The 22,915-nt window shown below is 41.8% G+C and overlaps 1 protein-coding gene across 2 annotated transcripts in view; it reads left to right on the top strand.

Moving 5' to 3' along the window:
• Positions 1-386: 386 nt before the first annotated feature.
• The window catches only part of PLPP3 (phospholipid phosphatase 3), an 88,425-nt gene continuing 65,896 nt past the window's right edge, over positions 387-22,915 (top strand). Inside the window, exon 1 of one of the 2 annotated variants that reach the window (XM_065912146.1) lies at positions 387-1,060. In XM_065912146.1, coding sequence (XP_065768218.1) covers positions 922-1,060 — 139 coding nt within the window. In that variant the 5' untranslated portion in view covers positions 387-921. The remainder of the gene's footprint in view (positions 1,061-22,915) is intronic. The other variant, XM_065912136.1, reaches the window with a different exon arrangement.

The raw sequence follows: 22,915 nt of genomic DNA on the forward strand, positions 1-22,915 counted from the left end.
TTTTAAAAACAATTAAAAAAAAGATTTTTTTTCCTTTGAATATTTTTGGGATAATACGATTCAAATCAAAATAAAGGCTTGAAAGCCCCAAACGTGTCATGGAGAAGAAACGCTTTTGAGCTGTACAGTCTAAACTTTTGCCTGACCCAAGGCCGGCAAGAAAATGTTTCTTTTTATGCTTTTCCCTCCTCTCCTTTTGTGACAGTTCAGTATTTCTGAACGCTAGGGGCTCCCGGATTCTCTGGTTTGAGAGTAACTTTTCCTTTTAGGATTTTTTTTTTTTTTTTGAAGGGGGTGGGGGAAAATGTGGCCTTAATTATCCTACGTCTTAGGCTGCTTAAGGAAGGGGCTGTGCTTTCAGAATCCCTTCTGAGCCAAGTAAGGAGGTCCCTCTCTTTCCCTCTCTCTTTTTTAAAAGGACCTCGTGCAATAAAAGTGCTGAAAACAAACCCTGGTGATCACAGCGGCAGCCGCGGCGGCAGCAGCAGCAGCAGAAAGAGGAGGAGGAGGAGAAAAGTTGGAGTCGCGGCAGCGCTCCGGGGTGGCTGGGCTCCGCTCAGCTCCGCTCCGCGCAGCTCCCATTCATTAAGCAACCAGGCGCGGAGGAAGGTGGCCGAGCGCCCGGGCTGCCCACTCGCGGCTTTGCGCACAGACACGCCAGCTCTGCGCGTTGCAACCAGCGCAGAGCTGCAGAACTTTCCCCTCGAGAAGTTGGCTCTTTTCATCCTGGACTTTCGAACGATTCGGGGTTGAGACAGGAAAAGCAGAGGAGCCTCAGGGGGAGCAGAAAGCACCACCGCCTGCCTTTGGAAGCGGGCAGCGGGACGGCACTCTCCCGCCGCGCCCCGAGCAGCCTCGGCCGGGAGGCGATCCGAGCGTCTGGGTGTGTGGTTGCTGTCGCCGGGCGTCTTGACCAGCGCCATGCAAAACTACAAGTACGACAAGGCGATCGTCGCGGAAAGCAAGAACGGCGGCAGCCCGGCGCTCAACAACAACCCGAGGAAGGGCGGCAGCAAGCGGGTGCTGCTCATCTGCCTGGACCTCTTCTGCCTCTTCATGGGTGAGCCCGGCCCCACTGTCCCTCGGGCCCTCGGCGCCCGGCGTGCGTCCCAGCTCGACTCGGGCTGCGCGCGGGGCGGCGTCTCCCGGACGCGCCGCGCAGTCCGCCTCGGGGGCCCCTGCAGGCTTCTCGGGGAGCCTTCGTGCGGCTCTCGGCCCTGGGGTCCCCGCCCTCTCGGTTCCCGCCGCCTCCCCGGCCTGTAGCTTTCGCTACAGGAGCGCTGTAGGCTTTCGTGGGCCACTTGGACACCGAGCCCTAAAAGCCGAGCCGCAGTTGGAAGCCCGGGCAGAATCCCACGAAAAGAGTGGGCTCGTCCCGTTAGGAAAGGGGAAGTCGATGGAACCGGGACCCGGAGCCGGCGTAGAGCTGGTAGGACATCCATCCAAGTAAGATGGATCTCCTGGAGCGCCGGGCTCCCGCCTGGAGAGCGCTGCCTTCTCCGGGCCGAATGTAAACATCCAGCCCTTCCGCTGAGACTGCCCTGGCCTTTTCACTTGATGCTCTCCTGAACGCCCCCCAGGGGTTGGGAGGGTGCTCTCGAAGGGCTTGATACTTGGTGCCGACCCAGCAGTCACTTTGAAAGCGTCTACTGTGTACCAGGTGATAGTTTTTACTGGCCCTCTCTGTGACTCGGTGCAGTGCAAGCGAGGAGGTCCATTTCAGGGAGGAAACTGAGGCACTGGGAAAACTAGCCATCGTCCTGCATTGGGAGCAGGATTAATTATACTCCCGAAAAGTTGAGGCAGTAGCTTGCTTCTGTTTTCCAAACTATTTGGAAGTTACAGCTAGGAGTATAGGCAGCGGGGTGGGAGGGTCAGGAGGATTTATGAACTGCCCCCGGGGCGAGGGGTGGATATTGACAAGAATCTACAGGAGTTCCAAGGTTGAAGTCAGCTTAGTTTTTTTTTTGTTTGTTTGTTTTTTTTTAAGCGAATCCTGGTGAAATGGAAAGCGTGCAGGACTTGTCATCAGAACAGGGCCACTCTGCCACTTGCTGAGTGTGCCACCTAAATGCCTCTTTGGCCTCAGTTTCCTTATCAATTGAGTGAGTGGGTTGAACTAGTTGCTCTCTGAGGCCCCTTCCTGCATTAAGAACTCGGATTTGGTCCAGGGGCTGTTCTGCCAACTCTGCTAACTGAAGAAACATCTGTGTTCCCAATTTTGTTCCCTTAAAATAGAACTCCTGCACAGAAGGTTCAAGTCCCCTTTGAATTGGTTTTGTGCACGCAGAGTGTGCAAACCAGAGACTTCTTGGGCTGGAGTCCCAGGTCCCTGTGTTCATGACTCTGTAGCAGGGTCCTTAGTGAGGTCCATCTGTCTTGAGGTCAATTTGGCTTGACTGTCCATAGTGAATTTTCAGAGTCAAAGAAAGAAGAGACTCTTGGAGTTTAAATAGAACGGCCTTTAGATACCCGGAGACAGCTGAAGGTCAGTTGTGCTCTGTGGAAGGGAAGAAAGGTGCCTGTAGTTCAGGTGGCAAATCCCATCCATTCTCACCTCTTCATGTAAATTCAACATTAAGATGTTATGTAAAGTAATTGTCACTGGGGGGCCCACCTTCCTGAAGGCAACTGACTTGTGCGCAGTGGGGAGATTAGCGCTTAAAGTCCCCTTGCCAAGCTATTGAATTTTTAAGAGAGCCTCCCTGGTCCTGGGGGAGTACCTGGAACCCAGAAACACACTGAAGCTGTTTGTTGTAAACTTATCTGGGGGCTTCCAGTCTTCACTGGTGCGTTTTGTTGGTGGAAGGGTGAACTCTTTCTAGACTGTCTGTTGCCATGTACCCTCCTATCTCCTACTTGCTGGTTAGAGAAGCAGAGCTCAGACAGTTTTGTTACTCTTCCCTTCGCTTTCCACTCTGATTTCAGAAGGCAATCCCAAGAGATGGTGTGTCTTATCAAAGGAGAAAGTGTGAAGGAATTTGCAGAAAGACACACCTATCAGCTATAGTTTAGCCAGGGACACACAAATCCCAAGATACTGATATGCATTGAAGGTGTGAGTACGGTGTACATTTGTGCATTTCAGCTATTCATCTGCCCCGACTCTCCCTGTGTCCCTTCCAAAGCTAATATTCTATACCTAGCTGTTTCTTAAGTTTATTCACTCTTGGCCTGTTCCAGCAAATGGTTTTGTTTACTGTAAAAAATGTTTATAAGATAATAGGATCTTTTATTTTACCATAAGAATCATATAGCTATCCATTTTAAGGGTACATGCCTTGCCATTAACATCATGTCAACCAAGTCATTTAAAAAGTGTCTCCCCTGCGCATAGACCAAATGACAATATCACTAATTTGATGCCTCTTGTCCTTCTTTAATAGGAAACACTGCAAGTTAAACATTTATACAGGAGAACTCCCTTTGACTTCCAAAAGAAAATTATTAACACAACATGTGATTTTAATATTCCACACATCACAGTCCTAAAAAATTGTTCCTACTTGGTTCACTTTTTGCCTGGGACTGTCAGTCATGACTTAATTTTTATATAGTCTATTGATCATGTGGTCCGGATTACAAAGCCCTAATATATGAAAAAGGGAGACACAGTTTTCTGTTTGTTGTCTCACAGGAATATACACTAAGATTCCCCTCCTTGTGTCTGGAAAAAAATAAGAGGCAACGTGCAGCATATGTTTTGTTACCTTTTTGGAATGTAAAATTCTTGGTGAAATAAAGAAGTCCACTCGCCTTTGAGGGCAAAAGGAATCTGGTGTCAGAGAATCACCTGTGGGAGTTTATATCTCAGAAAATAGCTATCTTTGCCAATTATTGCTTATAAATATGGTTATGAATCTTTGCATAGTAGTTTTTCTGAAATTGATTTTGTTTTCCTTTTGGTTGCATAATATGGATGACCTTCTGTTTTTTTAATGCAATGCTTTTGTTATACCAGATTACAAGAGAGCAGCAGAGACCATTCTTATGCAAGGAGGGAGGAGCATCTTTTCTTTCTAAGCTCTATTAGACTCTTTGTCAAGTAAATTAGTTAAGTACTTTTCACTGCAACTGATGAAGAGACTATCTCCATTTTATAAATGAGAAAACTGAGATTCACACAAATCAATTTGAGTTGATCCCTAATCTTCAGCGGGCATGACTGGAGTTCATCCCCCTTCCCTCATCAGAAGAATCCTAAAACTCAGATTATTAGAAAATTTTTAAAGCTCTCTTGGCAGAAAGCCAGGATTTCTCTGGTGGTTCAGTTAATAAAGAATCTGCCTGCAATGCAGGAGACCAGGGTTTGATCCCTGGGCTGGGAAGATCCCCTGGAGAAGAAAATGTCCACCCACTCCAATGTTCTTGAGTGGGAAATCTCATGGGCAGAAGGAGCCTGGTGAGCCACAGTCTGTGGGGATGCAAAAAGTTGGACACAGTGAGCAACTAGCACACACTGCCCGTCCACATTTTCCAGCTAGTTATTAGCAATGAAACAGGTGGATAAAGGTGGTTCAGCTCTTCTGGTCAATGATATGGTCTCGTTGCCCTAAGGCATTGCTTTGATTTGGGGCTGTTCTAACACTGAGTAATTCCCAAATTTTGAGGGTGCTTTTTTTACCCCATGAGACAGTGGTTCCAAAGAAAGCACAAACAGCAGTGCATAACTGTAGTGCAAATGTGCGAACTTGGTAAATCTATGTGGAGCTTCTCTGCTTCGTCTCATCTCTTCCCTGTCTCTCTCCCCAGGTATTTACTGACTGCCTCCTCCCAGTCCGTGCATTTTGATAGGTGGGCAGAGTTAGGTCTAGCTTTTTGTCACGGAGAAGGCAATGGCACCCCACTCCAGTACTCTTGCCTGGTAAATCCCATGGACGGAGGAGCCTGGTAGGCTGCAGTCCACAGGGTCGCTAAGAGTTGGACACAACTGAGCGACTTCACTTTCGTTTTTCACTTTCATGCATTGGAGGAGGAAATGGCAACCCACTCCAGTATTCTTGCCTGGAGAATCCCAGGGACAGGGGAGCCTGGTGGGCTGCCCTGGGGTCACACAGAGTCGGACACGACTGAAGTGACTTAGCAGTAGCAGTAGCAATAGCTTTTTGTCAAGGGCTCTGTTCAAGGTCCTTAATCTTCTGAGGTCAGTGAGCCCATCTGTGAGATGATGATCAGAGTAGCCATTCCATTACGTTACCATGAGCATCAGAGGAAATATTGGACGTGAAAATTATTTGTCATCTCTCAATACTTGGGCAAATGCAAAGGATTTATAACCCAGACCCCTAGATGAAGCTTTTGTGGCTACGTTTATATGCTGTGTTTGAGAATCATAGGTAGATAAGATCATGAAACAAAAACTCAATAACAATATTATAGCAAAGACCACAAAGCATCCACGTCCAAAAGGAGAAGTTCACACTGGCCTAGTAGGTTGAAGACAGGTGATTTTCATTGGTTGTTGATCTAAACTTTAGCTGAGAACGCGACCCCTAAAATTTAGCAGTATTTTGAGACATCACATCTTCATAGTATATTCTGATCATGCTTTAGAGAAGGTTCTTGGTTCATAATTTTGAGCATTACTTTGCTAGCAGGTGAAATGAGTGTAGTTATGCAGTAGTTTGAAGACTGTTCCTCCTTGGACTTTTGATACTAGAAGGTGGGGTAACTGAGTTTGTGATGGGGGTGGGAGATCTTTGAAGGAGCAGGTGTGAAGACTGTGCCTCCTTTGACTTTTGATACTAGAAGGTGGGGTAACTGAGTTTGTGATGGGGGTGGGAGATCTTTGAAGGAGCAGGTGTGAAGACTGTGCCTCCTTTGTCTTTTGATACTAGATGGTGGGGTAACTGAGTTTATGGTGGGGGTGGCAGATCTTTGGAGGAGCAGGTGCTCAGGCAGGTTTGGATTGAAAGGCTTGGCTCCTCTGCCATTCCTCACCAGGAAACATGGTTAGTGAGGCAAAGAGAAAGAAACTCAAATGGGTAAAAATAGAGAATTTGGATAGTCAGCAACTATGCTCTTAACTTAGTGGTTCTAGAATGTTTTTGGACACTTCTTGATTTGCAGTTAAATGGCTGAAATACAATTCTAGAACTGGTTCAGTCTATGGGATAAATAAAATTGTCATGTATTATTAAACTCTTCACTTTTAATAGTGAGAGGGAGGCAATGTGATGTAGTGAAAAGGATGGGAGACTTGGAGCCAGAAGTTCAGGTTCCAGGGTGGCCAGTGCCAGCAGCTAGTTGTGTGGTTGTGGCAAGTTAGTTTTTAATGGGTCTCAGTTTTTTCCGACAGTGAAATGACTGGTTGGGTGGGATGATGTCTAATGTCAAAAGCTGTCTTGTGACATTCCAGGACCGATTTCTAGTAGAGAAAATGACACTTGGGTTTATTGAATGTCTACCTGGTACCTGATACTTGTGCTCTGCTTAGCTCTTGGTTGTATATTAGCTCAGGAAGTCACAAGAATAAGGGCCTAGGAATAGGAGCTCTGGTCTTTTACGGCCGTGTTGCTGTGTGACTTTGACAACCTTCCCTTGACTTTTGTGGGCCTGATATCTTGATTATGATCACAAAAGAAAGGAATTAGATCATCTCTCAGACCTCATAGATTATTTATCAACCGTTGAATTTTTATGTTTTTGTATCAAAGAAGTATTGCTGACAATTAGCTTGAATTGGGGTTCATTCTGGAGGGATAAAGAGCATTATCTTTTCTTAGAGTTCATCCAATATGCTGAGAAACTGGCTAGATTTTTTTCCTGGCCAGATGTGTCCTTTCACCTGCTTCCTAAAATTTATAGGAATTACAAGCAAACAAGGAAGCAAGCCCAACAGGTTTTTCCTTCTATTTTTTTTTAACTCTGCTGTTATAGTCACTAAGTGTGTGCTTTTAATAATGCAGCAGACGTTGATAACTTAATCTACCACATGAACCAAAGAATTTAGGAATATATTTTCACTTAGTAACTAGTGAACCTTCCAGCCAGGAAGCATCCTGCACTGATTGGAATGAGAAGGGAGCCTCCATTTTGTAGGTAAGCCCTGCTGACTCTTCCAGGACAGCTGAAAACCTCTATTTCTTCATTGTCTGGATTGGCTAGTTTTTTGTTTTTTTTTTTCCTCTTAGCTCTTTCATCCCTTTTTCTTGTACTTGATATATACTATAGTGGTATAGCTGTCTTTGTAGGAGACTGTTAAAGTTAGAATTGGTGGCCTCTTTCACTTTTGATTTCCTGTCAATTTGAGATTCTTTCTTTTCCACTTCCCGTGCAGTTGTTTGGGCTGGCAAGCCCAGTTGTGCATCGCATGATGCTAATGGTGCCAAACCCCTGGGGCTATTTCCCTGTTTAAAAAGTTTTATTAATGTAGACTCGCTATCCTTGCTGTCCGTTCAACATGGTACACATTATTTGGGGAGTTATAATTGTCAGGATTCCTGCTATATCAGTACTTCATAGCCTCAGCTAATAAGGACTCCTGTCTGGTGTGAAATATAGATTCTCAGGCTTCTTTCCAGAAGATTCAAATTCAGTATGCTCTGGACCACAGCCTAGGATTCTGTGTTTCATAAAAGCTTCTAGTGATTCTTATCAGGCTAGATTTGAGAATCACTATTGTTTAATAGCTAGTGTCTTAATGGTGATTGAGAAAAATTGGTTCTTCTCTATTGGTTCATAGAGAAGGATTAAATGTTCTGGCACTTTTTAAATTGTTAGGTTGTTTGTATTTTTTTTTCCTTCTCTTTGTGGCCAGTACACTTGTCTTTTCCAATAAAAATGTTTAAGACACCTAGAGATGATCATACTAAGTGAAGTGAGTCACTAAATAATATATGATAGTTCTCATATGTGGAATCTAATTTAAAAAAATGATACCAATGAACTTCTTGACAAAACAGAGACAAACTTGCAGATGTTGAAAACAAACGTACCAAAGGGGAAATGTCTGGGCAGCAGAAGGTGGGACAAATCAGGAGCTTGGGATGAACCCATACACACACTGTAATATATGAGATAGATAACCAACAAGGACCTACTGTATAGCACAGGAAACTCTACTCAGTATTCTGTGATAGCCTATATAAGAAAAGAGTCTAAAAACCGAATATGTATATATGTATAACTGAATCACTTTGCTCTACATCCGAAACTAGCACAATATTGTAAATCAACTATACTCCAATAAAATTAAGAAAAAGATATTCAAGATTTTTAGAATTCTTTCAAAAGGAAAAATTACCCCTGGGTGCTTGCCTGAAAGTCTCCTGTGATTTTTAATGCAAGGACTTGGTGAATGTGAAAGTGTCCAAGTCTATGCAACCCTATGGACTGTATAGCCCACCAGGCTCCTCTGTCCATGGGCTTCTCCAGCAAGAATACTGGAGTGGGTTGCCATTTCCCAATCCAGGGAATCTTCCCCATCCAGGGCTTGGTGGTGTCTCCTAATTGCTGAGAATCTTGGATTTTTACTTATTTTTAAACTGAGTTCTCTGTAGTGTACTTATTGAAGGCCAAGTAACCACTTTGGATAAATGAAGTGTAAACTCTGTAAATATTTTCTTTTGAGATATTTAAGTTTGTTGTGTGTGAGTAAAAAGTAAAATGAATGAATTAGATTTCTATAGAGAGCCTTTAAAAAAATCAATGTTAGCTTGGCAGAGTACTGGAGAAACAGTGCAAGCTTTGGATTCACCCAGAGCTGGGTGACAGCTCTGGGTGACAGAATCCTGACAGAATGTCATCTGCACATGTGACTTGGACAAAAACTGTTTAATCTTTCAAGCCTTAGTTTCCTCATCTATAAAATACAAAAGCAAACCTCATGACACTTGTGTATGGTGCAGCTTAGATGATATCATAAATCTGAAACTACTTGGGAAAGTTTAAAAGCACTAAATCTTTATTGGGTAGTATGTGGCTATTATTATTCATAGTGATAGAATTTTCCTTTCCTTCCCACTGTTCTTACTCCTCAATGGTTCTATGAAATCTTCTTTAATGTTTTGGTTGCAAAGTTGCCTGAAATATATTAGGGGAAACAATTGTGAAGAGAATCTAAGAAAAAGCCAGACAGGGAATACAAATGTTTTCTATTAGCCAGAGGAGAGCAGTGGCAGGTTTGGGGAAAGTCAGTGTGTGGGAACCTCAAGAGCCTTTGGTGGTTACTTTCTTCTCCTCTGGAAGTGACGTGGCCATATCACTTTAAGGGAAAGACAGATACATACTAGGAAGGCTGGGACGAAGTTTGGACAAAGGGCCTGTTTTAGGGTTAACTCTTACATGTGTCTTTTGAAAGCCCAGGGGGGAAAAAATCTAACTAAAAAGAGCAGCCATGTTTGAAAATAATAGAAATGCTTGTCGTCCAGGGCACTCTCCATGTGTCTTGAGGAAGGGAATAGCTATGATAATGATTATATTTATTGTTCATGCCAACCATGTGCTATATATATTAGATACTTTTAGAAAGGAGGAAACTGCAGTTCAGAGAAGTTAAGTAACTTGAACAAGAGCACCCAGCTAATAAGGAGTCACTAAATTTTCCAGAACTCTTGTCAACTTACCTTGCTGCCCACTTTCCAATGCAGTTTATGCAATGAAGGCTCCCTCTTTCTATTCCATTCCATTTCATTTATGCCCATTTTATTGGGTCCACATATGTACAAATGTGTTCTGCAGCCCCAATATTGCTTCTGTTTTATGTCTTAGTTCTTCAACCAGAAGGCATGTGGGGTCTTATCTCCCCAACCAAGGATTGAACCCGTACCCTCTGCATTGGGAGGCAAAGCCTTAACCACTGGACCACCAGGGAAGTCCCAATATAGGACACAAATGTGAGTCTTAATGCAAAGATCATATTGGGCAGCAAAGGGGACAGAGTTATATAGAGATAGCTGCGGAACAGCTTGGCGTATGCTGACAAGCCTGTCTGTGGACATAAAGAAAATTCCATCAGAGCAATTTTTCAGTGCCTGGATTTGTGGACACTTTAGAATTTGAAAGTACCTTGAGGATTTCATTATCAACAATACTGAGATCATTTTTCTGTCTCAGTCAGAAAAATAGGCCTCTTTGAACAGGGGACAGGTAGGAGATCTGAGGAGGAAGCACAGGCTCTGGAGACAGACAGGTGGGAGTTTGCTTATGGTTATAAGCTGTACACCCTTGGGCAAGTTGTGACTGTCTCTGAGGTCTCTGCTTTCTCACCTGGGAATGGGATAGTATGCACTGTGGACCTGCGAGGGGATGCCTGGTATAGTGCATGGCGCTGGGCACTCAGAGCTGCGGCTGTCATTGTCACCACGTCCTAGTCAGTGCTCTTCACATAGGAAGACTTGGAGGCTTGGACTGGTTCGCAGGCGTGCAGTGAAGGAGCAGGGCCTGGAACCAGTGCCTTTTTACCATTTTGCTTTTCTGGTGTGTCCTTGTCAGTTTGAAACTTGATATCATCTATGAGGTAGTTCTCCAGAGAGCTCTATTCTCATTTTTCTCTTCCCTGGGTCAATTAAAAGAGGAACAAGACAAACAGGTTTAACTTTTTAATCCAAATCAGAGGATGATAGTCGAGTGAGGCTAGAGACATGTGGTGCAGATTTGAAGGACTAGGCAATTTTTTTTTCATATATCACTTTTCTTCAAACTGGCCCTTGTTCTAGAAAGTGCTTATTACCAGAGATCACTGCTGACTGATTTGGGCTTGAACAGGCACCGTCTTTTTCAAATGATGTGTCTCAGGAGAGGAGAAAGAGAAGCCAGTGTTTTCAAAGTGTTTGCTTTTGACTGAGGAGGAAACTGAGTCTCGGATGAAATAATTTCCTCAAGGTCATGAATGAGTTGATGGTCCCCACATTCAAAAGAAGGCTAGTCAGTTTCTCTGACATCCTTGTAAAACTATTCTTCCCTTAAGTCCAAGTTAAATTATAAATGATCTGCATTAAAATTCCCAAATTTAAAACAAACTGAACCAAACAACACACATAAAATCCAACTGGCAACTTATGAAAGGAACTTGATGATTTCTGTATGCTTTTAAACTATACATTGCAATCAGAGTATTGGTGGGAAGTGTGTTTTTGAGGTTTGTCACAAATTAACAAAATTATATGCCTAGAGAGTTTTGCAGAGAAATGCAAATCAGTGTAAGCGCCTTGTCATAATAAGCAGTATGCTTTGGTTCCTGTTTATGTGTCCTTAAAGCATGTAATACACATGATTATTGACATGAAAGAAGGTTTCTTTATATCTGGCCCCTGAATTAGTTTGTGGCATCAATCTGTATAATTTCTAGAGAACCTATTTAATTTTTATGTTTATACTTGTCTTTCAAGTATGTCTTATCTTCTGCAGTTGTTTCCTGAGCATCCACTATGTGCAACCCCCCTCAGTCCCTTCTTCCTCTCGGTTTGGGTCAGGTGGTAGGGTTCCTTGCACTTTAAAAATTCCCAGATTGGGAATGAGTATAGACTTTTTCATAATTTCACACATTTAGTGCCACTGGCTTGGGAGTGGTAAGGGTGGGGCTATAGCTGCACAAGGAAAAGCAATGAATTTGCCTGAGGGCGTGGAGCTGGGTCTTGCTAGAGAAATAATAGCCCACATTATACAGAGTAGAGAAGGAAATGGCAAAACCCACTCCAGTATTCTTGCCTGGAAAATCCCATGGATGGAGGAGCCTGGTGGGCTACAGTCCATGGGGTTGCAGAATTGGACACAACTCAGTGACTGAGCACACATAGAGTGGGAGAGAGTAGCAGGGGAAGCAACGGATGCTGAGACTTGGAAACAGGAACATGTTTGGGAAGGGTGAGTGGTTGCAGAATGGAATGTAAGTGGTGTGTACTTGCATTGAGTTGGGGGAATAGAGGATGTTGGGGATGAGGCTGGAGAGATGGCTAGGAGCCAGATTAAAAAGGAGAGTTATAAATGGCAGGCTGCTAAAGGACTTGAACTTTATTTTGGAGGACCAGCGAATGAAGTCATATTTTTGTTTTCATTTTCTTTTTATTGTGGAAAATTTCATATAGAAACCAAATTCAGTATATACCTAGGATCTGGGTCATAGGGCAACTCCATGTTTAACTTTTTAAGGACCTGCCAAACTGCTTTTCCATAGTAGTTGCATCAATTTAGAAGTATTGTAAGGTTAGTTAAAATGTGTAAGGAAAAAAAATTGCAGAAGTTTTACAGGCAACCTTTGGAATTAACATATTCATGAATAGTTTTTAAGAGGGGGTGAATTTACTCTGATTTGTGTTTGAGATCTTTGGATTTGAGGAGAGGGAAACTGGAGGCCAAGAAGGGAGATCAATTGAGAGACAGATGAATATGAGTTACTGGGGACAGAGAGGAGACAGATGGGTGAAGAAGGAGATTAAAGGAAATTGGGGAGGGGTAAGGGGGAGGGGGGGGGATGGTGGTGGGGTTCCCCATCTCCTGATTGGGAGCCTCTGAACCATGGTAATGCCCCTCCCTCCACAAACGCTTTATTTAATTTTTTTTTTTTTCCAGTGGGTTTTGTCCACAAACACTTTAAATGCAGTGGTTGTAGAAGACTTATGAAGCCCATATTATAATAGGATTAGTAAATGCTTCTTTATATTTGTAGCCTTATTAAAAAGATGAGGCTATAAGATATATATATATATAATTTTATTTATTTATGTGCTGTGGAATTTTTAAATTTCTCAAATGCCCCTTAAAATAAATAGACCATTAGAAATCCTCTTGGTTTAGGGAAACAGTCTTCCATGGGTTATATGGTATTTTTAAAAGTTTTACTGAGACCCAATTTATATACCATAACATTAATTCATTTAAAGTGTTCAATTCACTGGCTTTTAGTATATATTCACAGAGTTAAGCAACCATCACCACAATAAATTTTAGAAATTTTTTTAATCACTGCAACAAGAAACGAAAACTGTACCTGTTAGCTGTCACTCCACATTTACCCTCCTCCTTCCTCATCCCATAGCAACTGCTTATCAACTTTCTATTTCTTTGCCTTTCACTCAGCATAATATTTTCAACGTTCATCCATATAGTGGCGTGTATGCTCAGCTTGTATCAGTACTTCATCTACTTTTATTGCCAAGTAACATTTCATTATATGGACATACCACATTTGGTTTATACATCTATTGGTTGCTGAGCATTGGGTTATTTACCCTTTTGGCTATTATGAATAGAGCTGTTATAAACATTCATGTACAGATTTTTGTATAGACACAAAATTTCAATACTCATGGGTAAATGTACCTGAGAATAGATATGCAGGATGATACGGTAACTCTATGTTTAACGTTTTGAGGAACTGCCAAACTATTTTCCATAGTGGCTGTACCATTTTATCAATAGAGGTGTCTTAAGATTAATTAAGATATATATGGAAAAAAATGCAAACGTTTTACTGAAGACCTTTGGAATTAACACATTTATGAAAACACTATAATGTTGCTTTGTTTGTCAGAGAATTTTTCACAAAGAAAGTTTTCAACCAGTTTAGCAGTGTCACTGGGTTTAAGATGAGTGAATGAAGAATAATAAAACTGCTTGAGGAATAGCTGGGTGGTCAGCTAGACCCATTCACCCACTGAGTAGCATACTTCCAGAAACTAGAGTGTGACAAGCAGATTCCTGCTTCAGTAAAATGAAAAGCAGCCTTAGATCTTCAGAGTACCCTGAAAACAGTTAAAAGTACAAATATTGAAATCTATATATTCCTTGGATTTGCTTTATGATATTTTTAGAACCATGAAATAGAACTGTAGGTCCTGATAAGATTGATTTCTTTTTTCCCATCCTTTCCCCACTGGAGATACAGCTGTATACATGATTGCCTCTCAGAAACTAAAATTATAGTCCATCTTTTAGATTTATGTGCTGAACACTTGGTGATACTAGAGTATAAGACACAAGGACAAATCTTTAGAAATTGGTTGGAATTGAAAATTACAGTGCAGATTAAGCTATAAGTTAATGAAAAATTAAACCACATACAATTCAAGAGGGTGAGGAAAAGGCACTCAACCTTTAATATTAGGAACTTTAGATGATATTTCACTTGATCTTTCCAATCACAGAATAAGGTAGATGTCAATAACTGGTTTTGCAACTCAGAGAGGGTAAATGATTTGCCCAAGTTCACACAACTGATATGTGTTAGACTTGGGGTTTGGACTCAAGCCTGACTAAATAATGACAGTTGCTAACGTTTACTGAGTGCAAGTATGTACCTCTCACTGGGCTATGCAGGGTGCAGGCATTCTCTTATTTAATCCTCCCAATATGCTTATGAAGTCTGTATTACTATTATCTGCATTCACAGAATTGAGGTTCAGAGATATTAGAAATAACTTAACAAAAGTTATGAGCAGATGAGTTTGAGTTGGGGTCAGACCTGAGAAGTCCATCTCATGAGGCCATTCTTAAACAATAGGTTCTCCTGCTTTTGTTCTTCTATTTCTGAAGCTCAAGTTTCCCCCACTGTTCCCTGCCAACTTTCATGTCAGTAACACATGAAGAATTGTCCAAAATGAATTAGTCTTGTCATCCTTACCCTGGGTTCTCTGGACTCGTCAAGGTCAACTAGGGCAATCACAGGGCATCTCGTGCTCTTTTCAGAACTTCAAAAATATCTAACATGTACTGCACATTTTTCAATGATTAACTTGCCTAGGTTAACTGAGACCGTCGGCCTCTGCCTGGACTGGTCAAAGCACTGACTTTCTGTGCTTGTGATTTGAGTGTGGAATGACACCTGGCAGATCACTCTGGTCTTGTTGGTTATTTCCACTCTTTAGGACATGTGATTGGCACTTCCCACGCTTTGATTAACAGAAGTAGAGAAATGACTTAAATGTAGTTTAACTGGTAAATAAGATGTCATAGAGAGTCATGGAAGAATGGCAAGGGATCTTTGGTGGTGAAAATGTTGAACATTCTAGAATGGACAGGCAGCTCTGTGGATAGTGGACACTGATTAAATGCCAGGTGTCTTCTTTTGAAGCAGCCGTTTGTATTGCTATCAAAGGGAGGAACATCTGGCAGGCTGAGATTTTAAAGTATTTCCAAAGGTGTCACCAGCTTATAGTAGTCCTCCCTTAATCTGCTGTTTCCTTTTCCATGTTTTTGGTTACCCTTGGTCTGAAAATATTAAGTGGAAAATTCCAGAAATAACTCAAAAGTTTCAACTTGCACACAGTTTGAGTAGTGTGATCAAATCTCTCACTAGGATCCCCAGCTGTCAACATGGGCTGCTACTGACCTCCAGCCATTCATGTTATGTCTTGATGATCCACAATCACCTGACGCAGATGGTCCTGCTCCTGACGTAAGACCAGAAGGTCAATAGTAGCTTAATACTGTGTCAAACTTTATCTTATCATGTAGGTGTTGTATCATCTTACATCATTGCAAGAAAAAGGGTGTCTACAGTACAAGCAGATATTTTGAGAGAGAGACCACATTCACACAACTTTTTATTATTTGTTATTGTTGTTAATCTCTTCCTGTGCAAAATTTATAAATTAAACTTTCTCATAGCAAGGTATATACAGGAAAATTCATAGTACTTATATTATTCAGTACTATCCACAGCTTCAGGGACTCACTGGACCCTGCTAAGTTGCTTCAGTTGTGTCTGACTCTCTGTGACCCTATGGACTGTAGCTCGCCAGGCTCCTTTGTCCATGGTTTCCATGCCCTTCTCCAGGGGATCTTCCCAACACAGGGATCAAACCCGGGCCTCCCACTTTGCAAGCAGACTCTTTACCGTCTGAGCCACCAGGGAAGCCCCAGAGGTCTCAGAAGTCTCCCCCCAAAATAGGAAGGCTACTGTACTGGAATCCTGTTTTTAGCAGGCTTCTCGTTTAAATCTCTTTAAAGAGAGTGGCTTCAATGACACAGAAGGAGAGATGATGGTCCCATTCTTTGGATGGTCTGTCCTGTAGGCATGGCGTAAATGCAGACTTCTCTGGGGCTGGCTGGGAAATTAAAGTATACTTCTCAGGTCAAAGCATTCAAAATACAGAGCTTTCAATCTCAGGGGAAAATAAGCCCTCTTGATTTTAGGTTTAATTTTCCAAAGCCCAACTGATGGAGTTGAAGAAACTTTAATTATAATTTTGCTTTACATTGGTTGTTTGTAGTTGTGTTGGCCTCAGCTGTGAAATCTAAACACTTATTGTTAATTAATAATACCTTTCACTGAATAGTGCTACCAAACGATAATGTGTGCATTAGATAATTTGAATGTAAATATTCTTTTTTGCCTCAGTTCATTTTTCTTATTCTAGCTCTTAAGCTCCCCAGCCCTGTAAAGCCCACAGAAAAATATACCCAAACCACCCTACTGAGGAGGTCATTTTCCAGATGTCAACATGAAAAAGGCTGGGAAAGGAACATTTTTGAACCTTTCCACTATAGTCGGGCACATTCCCATATCTCATCAAAGTCTGCAACGGTGAAGGGAAGATGTGACTGTAGCTGATTTTACAGATGTGGCAGTTGCCCTTGGGAAAGGTCGAAGAGGAGCTTGTTGGGGATCCTGTATTTAGAAAACGGTGGAACGCCTGGGATAAGAACCAACCAACACCTATGTGGACTCTTTCCTCCCGTGGTGAAGACTGGCACTGAAATTTGCACTGGCTGCTATTTTCAATAATAAGCATATGAAGAGCCCACAAACCGGCCAGAAAGTTTTAAAGCGAAATGACCAGGCCTTGTGAAGTATTCAAGTATATTTGGGGGTTAAAGCATTTTGCCCATTTTACTATTGTTTGTTTCTTTGTAAATTCCTCTAGGGTAGAGATTAGACTCAAAAACCTCTGGGCTGGAAGTGGGAAGGGCATGAACTAAGAACATTTATCTCCATTGCAGGCAGTCATGCAAGGGGCTGGTTAACCTGCTTGAATTTCACAGCAACCTATGGAGGAGAGTGTCAGGGTGCATTTCAGTTTTCTCAGAACCTGGTTAGCCCTACCTGTCTCAACTCTTTTTGGTGGGTAGTATATTAATAATTCAGCTAGTTCATCACTAGAAGAGATTGTTTACTAAGATCCCAGGGGAACTGCTTTGCTAGAATCTACTTGGAGCTGGTAGCTTGGACCATGTATCCACTTTGATTAAAAATATATCACAGAGCATCCCAACTCCAGTTCTGCAGAACTTGTGACGAAAAGGGGGAAAGCCATGGCAGGGGAATACTTTGCTGATTTTTATAGGAAGGGAATGACTTTTCTTCATGCAGAGGGATAGGAACCTCAGATGATATTGTTAATTCTTCTTATTGGCCTTCTGCAAAGGAGTTAAAGAGGCCGAGAAATGCAACATTTTGAGTGCAGCAGCTTACACTTGGGTTAGAGGCTCTGTGTATTTCCCAGGCTATTGTAGGGCTCCTATTCAGCTGGGATTTGAATGGAGTGTGATTTGCATGAGAGCAAGTGTATAAAGTAGGTCTTTTTTTCCCTTTCCTCAAAGAAGTTTTGTGGCATTTCTTTTTCTGACAGAGTTGGCATGAAGCTTTGACAAACACAGAGCCATGGAAAAGTTAAACAGGACTGAGAGCAAGCCCATTTTGTACAGATCCTTCACACTTAGAATGCAGAGCAGCAGGCAGGAGGCAGCTCAGATCATAGGAGGCATGGCAGGGGCTGTTCGACTGCTGTGAACTGGTGATGAATGGGAAGCGCTCATAGGACCAATGGGAAAATGGATCATTGCCTATTTACCATTCTTTGTGGTTGGGGGAAGCTACAGATGAGAACATTCCTGGGACTCAGCTGGCTATCTTATCTATCCTTCAGTATTTATTGAGATAAATACAAAGAGATAACAAAGAAATACTAAGAGGCGGATCCTGCCCTCAAGGGGTAGGTAAGAAGATGAGAAGGGAGACACACATTCATTCTTGGGGAATACATGACCAGGTGTCTTGAGCTGATCATTAAATGAAAGTTTAAAAATAGGAGGTCTATGAGGCAGCTCCATGCTGATCCTGGGCTGTGTTCCCAACTTTGCTGTATTAGTTGGGTGATAGAATGGAGATGATGATTCATTCCTTGCCTACTTCATGAAGCTCTTGAGACCAGGAGTATGGTATCATGTTTATATAAGGAAAATGCTTTGAAACTGTAAAGTCATATTTGTACAATGGATATAAATGTATGTGCATGTGGCTTCCCTGGTGGCTCAGACAGGGAGACGTGGGTTCAACCCCTAGATTGGGAAGATCCCCTGGAGAAGAAAATGGTAACCTATAGTCTGAATCTGCTGTCCTTTATTCTCCCTGTTTCTATCCCATTTTATCTTCAATTAAAAAAATATTTATTTGGCTGTTCTGGATCTTACTTGCACCATATGGGATCTAGTTTCCCAATCAGGGATCAAACCTGTGCCCTCTGCATTGGGAGTGCAGTCTTAGCCACTGAACCAGCAGGGAAGTCCCTATTCCATTTTAAATGAATTCCTTCACACACCTAGGTCTGAAAACATTCCTTTACAGGTTTTATTTCTGTACAAGTGCTATGATAGCCTAAAGAAGAACAAATTCTGCCCAGGGGAAATTTGAAAGGGCTTCACAGATTGGCTCTCCCATATATTATTTATGCATTAACTGTAAAGGAATAATTTCTCAAAACTGCAGTTTTAATCACATAGGTCCTTCTCTTCGGGATTTCTTTGACCACCACCGCCGCCCTGCCCCCAACCCCGGTTGACTATACTAAGACTTCTTAGTATATTTGAGACTCTTTAGAATCTGACCCCAACCAACCTGCTATTCCCTTTCTTCCCATCCTCCCCAACCCCCACTTCATGGCTTTGCCCAGGTGTTTCCATTCTGTGACTATTCCAGGAACTTTCCCACCAAATCATTTCTGTTTGTTCCATACATGTTATTTGCCTCTTATAATCAATTCAAGTGCCACCCAATCTGTGAAGCCCTTTCTAATTTCCTCTGGGCAGAATTTGTTCTTCTTTAGGAAATCATAGCATTTTGTATTGACCTTTCTTATGTCAAAATTTTTGGTTTGTTTTATAGTTTAGTACAGGTCTGTCTTAATAGACTATGACTCCCTTGTATAATGCTTGAAAATTTTTATTAAAGTCAACACATTGAAGAAAGTGTCAATAAAAGACTGTTTTGGTAAATATAAAGAAGAAGCAAACAGAAAAAAACAATTTTGTTGCCTACACTACACAATCTTAAAGCAGCTACTGGTACAATATCTCTTCTTTCTATAAATAGCTGAATTATTATTAAGTATAATTATAAAGCTAAACACTGGGTGCTTAATACATACTTCCTGCAAATCAGTGTGATGAAATAGAAAAAGCCTTCACTTGCTAGAGTTTGTAATAGCCTATAATAAAGTATTAATTAACCTGAGAGATTGGGAGTATGTACTTAACTAAAGTCAGCTAGATATTTTAAGTTCAATTTTTACATTTATATAGTGTTTTGAACTTGGTCAACAGACTGAATTTGTATTATTTGTACCATGATAGCTTCCATTAAAAAAAAAAAAAAGTCAAAGTTACCCTAAAAGCTAGGGCTATATTTTAGGATGATTGGTTTTTTCCATCCTAGTCCTGCCCTATGGAGAGGCTCTGTGAATGAGCAGAGCAGAAGCCTCCTATCATAGAAAGATGCCCAAGTGGAAAGTTAAGAAATCTGGGTTTATGTTCTAACTTTCTTGTTAACTTACTGGATCGCTTTAGCCAAGCAACTTTCCTTCTCTGTGACTCTGTTGCCTCATCTGTGAAATGGGGCATGGAGAATTCTCTGGGCATTTCCTCTGAAATCTCTCTCTGTTCCATAAAATACCATGAAGTTTACACTGAAGGAGGAAGGGAAGACTTTTTTCCTCCTTTCAACTCTTTTCTGTTTTTTCATATTACTGTTCTGTTTATTTCTTCTGTCACATCAACAGTATTTGATTCATTGTTTTTACCCACTGGAAAAACTTTTTTTTTTTTTTTTTTTTTTTTTTACCCACTGGAAAAACTTTTAAAAACAATCTCTTAATATCCTAAGATACCACAATTTGTATGTTAGGTTGCCTTTTTAGATATTTATCTGGGTTAATCTTGCTTCTCATAATTCTGAGAAGGCTGAGATTGAAGTACCAAAATGTCTGATTCAGAAGAGAAAGGAACTCATAGAACAGAGCACCTAATGTGCTTTATTCAATCCTTATGATATCCTTGTGTAATGGATTATTACTCGAATTTTACAGATGATAAAACTGAGGCATGAAGAGGTTAGGTACTAGGAAGTAACCCCAGCATCTACCCTCCTATAATTTTAACCCAGCATCGGCTATGTTTGGTTGTCATGCTGGTAAGTCATTATTAATATTAATAATAATATCAATCAGTTTTATAATTAGAAGCCCCTGACTAATTGGTGGTGATGCATCACTTCAACCCACATCCGTTGAGCACCTTTCATGTACCAAGTACTGTGCTTGCTGTCGACACCTAGTGATGAATTGGATGTAGTCTTCTAAAGTCTTCTAGAATGGACATGGGGCGGTAGTCATTCTAGAAATTCAACCTGGACACTGTATAGAGGTAGCAGAGTTGAGCTGGGGGGGTCTGGGGGTAGTAACACCACCACTTGTTTGGATGGTCAATTCAAGAGAATGCTCTTGTGCACTGTTGTTGAAAACGGCGTTGCACTGAAGAACTTCACTGAGCTGAGTGGTTCCTCTGCCTAAGTTTTAACCCCTGGTACAGTGACCACCCTCTAGAATAATCTTAGAATGCAGGAGTGGAGGGGCCCAAGGATCAACACTTTCCCCTTGCCCACTCCCATCCCATAGGTGGGGAAACTAGGCTCAGAGAAGTTTACTCTCTTAAGAAAATGAGTAAAATCCAGAGCAGATAAAACCTTTACCTTGTGCAGGTTCAAGTTTAAATCCAATAAATACCTTATTTTAAAGCACCCCTTTATACCATGGATTTGGTTATTCTGTAAATCAGATAATGGCCCCATGTGTCATAATCTACAAAACCTTTCAAACCTTAACATAACATCCCAAAGCACAGTAATGCACTCTTATAGTAAAAATATTCCAAAAATATGATTATGTTAAAAGGGGATAACCCTCTCACCATCCCTCCAAATTCCATTCCCTGGAGGCTTTACTGCTAACAGTTTGTAGTTCCTGCCAACCTTATTTTGAATGCACAGGTATTCTCAGTGGCATCCACCTTCATCCACATTGGTCTCATTTTTTTTTCCTTGACACACCCCACAGATGTCTGCCTTCTGGTCTTGGATCATGTCTTTGCTCTTCAAAGCACCCTCCCCTTCTTCTCTGCCTATGGGAAACAGTATCCATCTCTAGGCTGGTTTCTGCACATCTCATGCCCTCACTAGTCCAACCTTAGGGAACTTTCACCTCCTCATTTAAGTGCTTCCAGCTGAAACTCTAGGTAGTAACCTTCAATCACTTATGTTCTATTGGTCTTTTCTTTCCTAAATAATGGGACAGGTGAGTGAGATGATCTTTAAGCTTTGCTGAGTTCATCAAATATAAAGGACTCCACATTTAGTACAGTGCTTCCTGCTTGCATATCTTGATCCATGTTGAATTGCTGTATCCTATCAGAGGGTTGCGACATAAGAGGAGAGATGAAGAGAGTCACCCTAAGAAGTTCCCACAGTTTAAACTCAAGTCAGAAAGTTTTTAAACTTTCAGAGGCCCCATGACATAATGGAAAGAGAATGTGTCCTTGGGGACAGTTCTGAACTCAAATCTTGGCTCCTCCATTTGCTAGCTTATAAGTGGAGGCCAGGGTTGTCACCTCTCTGAACTTCAGTTTCATCATGTGTAAAATGGGAAGAACAATTCCTGTCTGACAGAGCACCCCAAGATCAGGAGATACAGACAGTAGGCTCTTCCACATTAATCTCTACCCTCCTTCCTAAAATCTTTTTGTTTGGAAACTCTTATCTGTCAGAGTTGGCAAGCTTCACAAGGAATACGAGATAGCGCTACCTGGATGTATAGCATATGTAGTGTACAGAGAATGGATGAGATGCAGTTTACCTGATCTGTGAAAAGTAAAACTTTGGAGTCCTTCCAGGGAGTCATCAAGCAGCTGCACAGATGTAGTTACCTTTCCATCCGTGCTTGCTGAAGGAAGGTGTTTTCCCATTTGGAGAGAACCTGTTGGAAATGTGTCTTTAAATGCATTCCACTGTTCTGAGGCAAAACTTCCCAAGAGATTGAGCAGAGCCTATGAACCAATATCATTGAAAGTTGATTAAAACTATCTTCTTAATTAAATACAAGGGAACAAGAAGTTCTCAGTATTCTGGTAGCAATTAAAGACTAAAGAGTCAATTTGAAGTTGTTTTTGCAACTCTTAAAATAATACTCCCTCTCCCCCACCCCCCATGAAAAGAGTTTTTAGCTATAGACATGCCCTCACATTGAGGTTTTTGAAAGCTGTGAGGACCACAAACCTGCTGGCAAAGCCTTCTGCTGCCAAGACATCGAAGTTCTCAAAAGCAAGAGGGTTCAAGCTCAGGATACGCTGATTTGGAAAGAGAGTCCAAACAAAGGGCCTTTTGAGGCAGGAAACTGGGCTTTGGCTTCAGCACAGAGCAATGTGGGATTGGAAAAGCGCCCTGGGACTTGCTGAGGAGGAGAGGGACTATGAGATCGATGGAGGAAGTATAAAGTTTCTCCATACAGTGAGAGTTTCTTTCCAAACCCTCGAAAGTTGGTTTCAGAAGCTGTTATCTTTCCTCTGTCAGCTTCATCCACATGCTTTTAAAATGTGGACTTCACAACATGGTATGTCTTTGAACAGAAAAGGGAAATGAGTCTCAAAGGCACTTGTGGATGTTCCCATTTTAGCATGACGCCTGACCTAAAGGCCAGTGGCTTTCTGTGAA

This window comes from Muntiacus reevesi, chromosome 1 (genome assembly GCF_963930625.1).
Source record: "Muntiacus reevesi chromosome 1, mMunRee1.1, whole genome shotgun sequence".
Taxonomy (NCBI): Eukaryota; Metazoa; Chordata; class Mammalia; order Artiodactyla; family Cervidae; genus Muntiacus; species Muntiacus reevesi.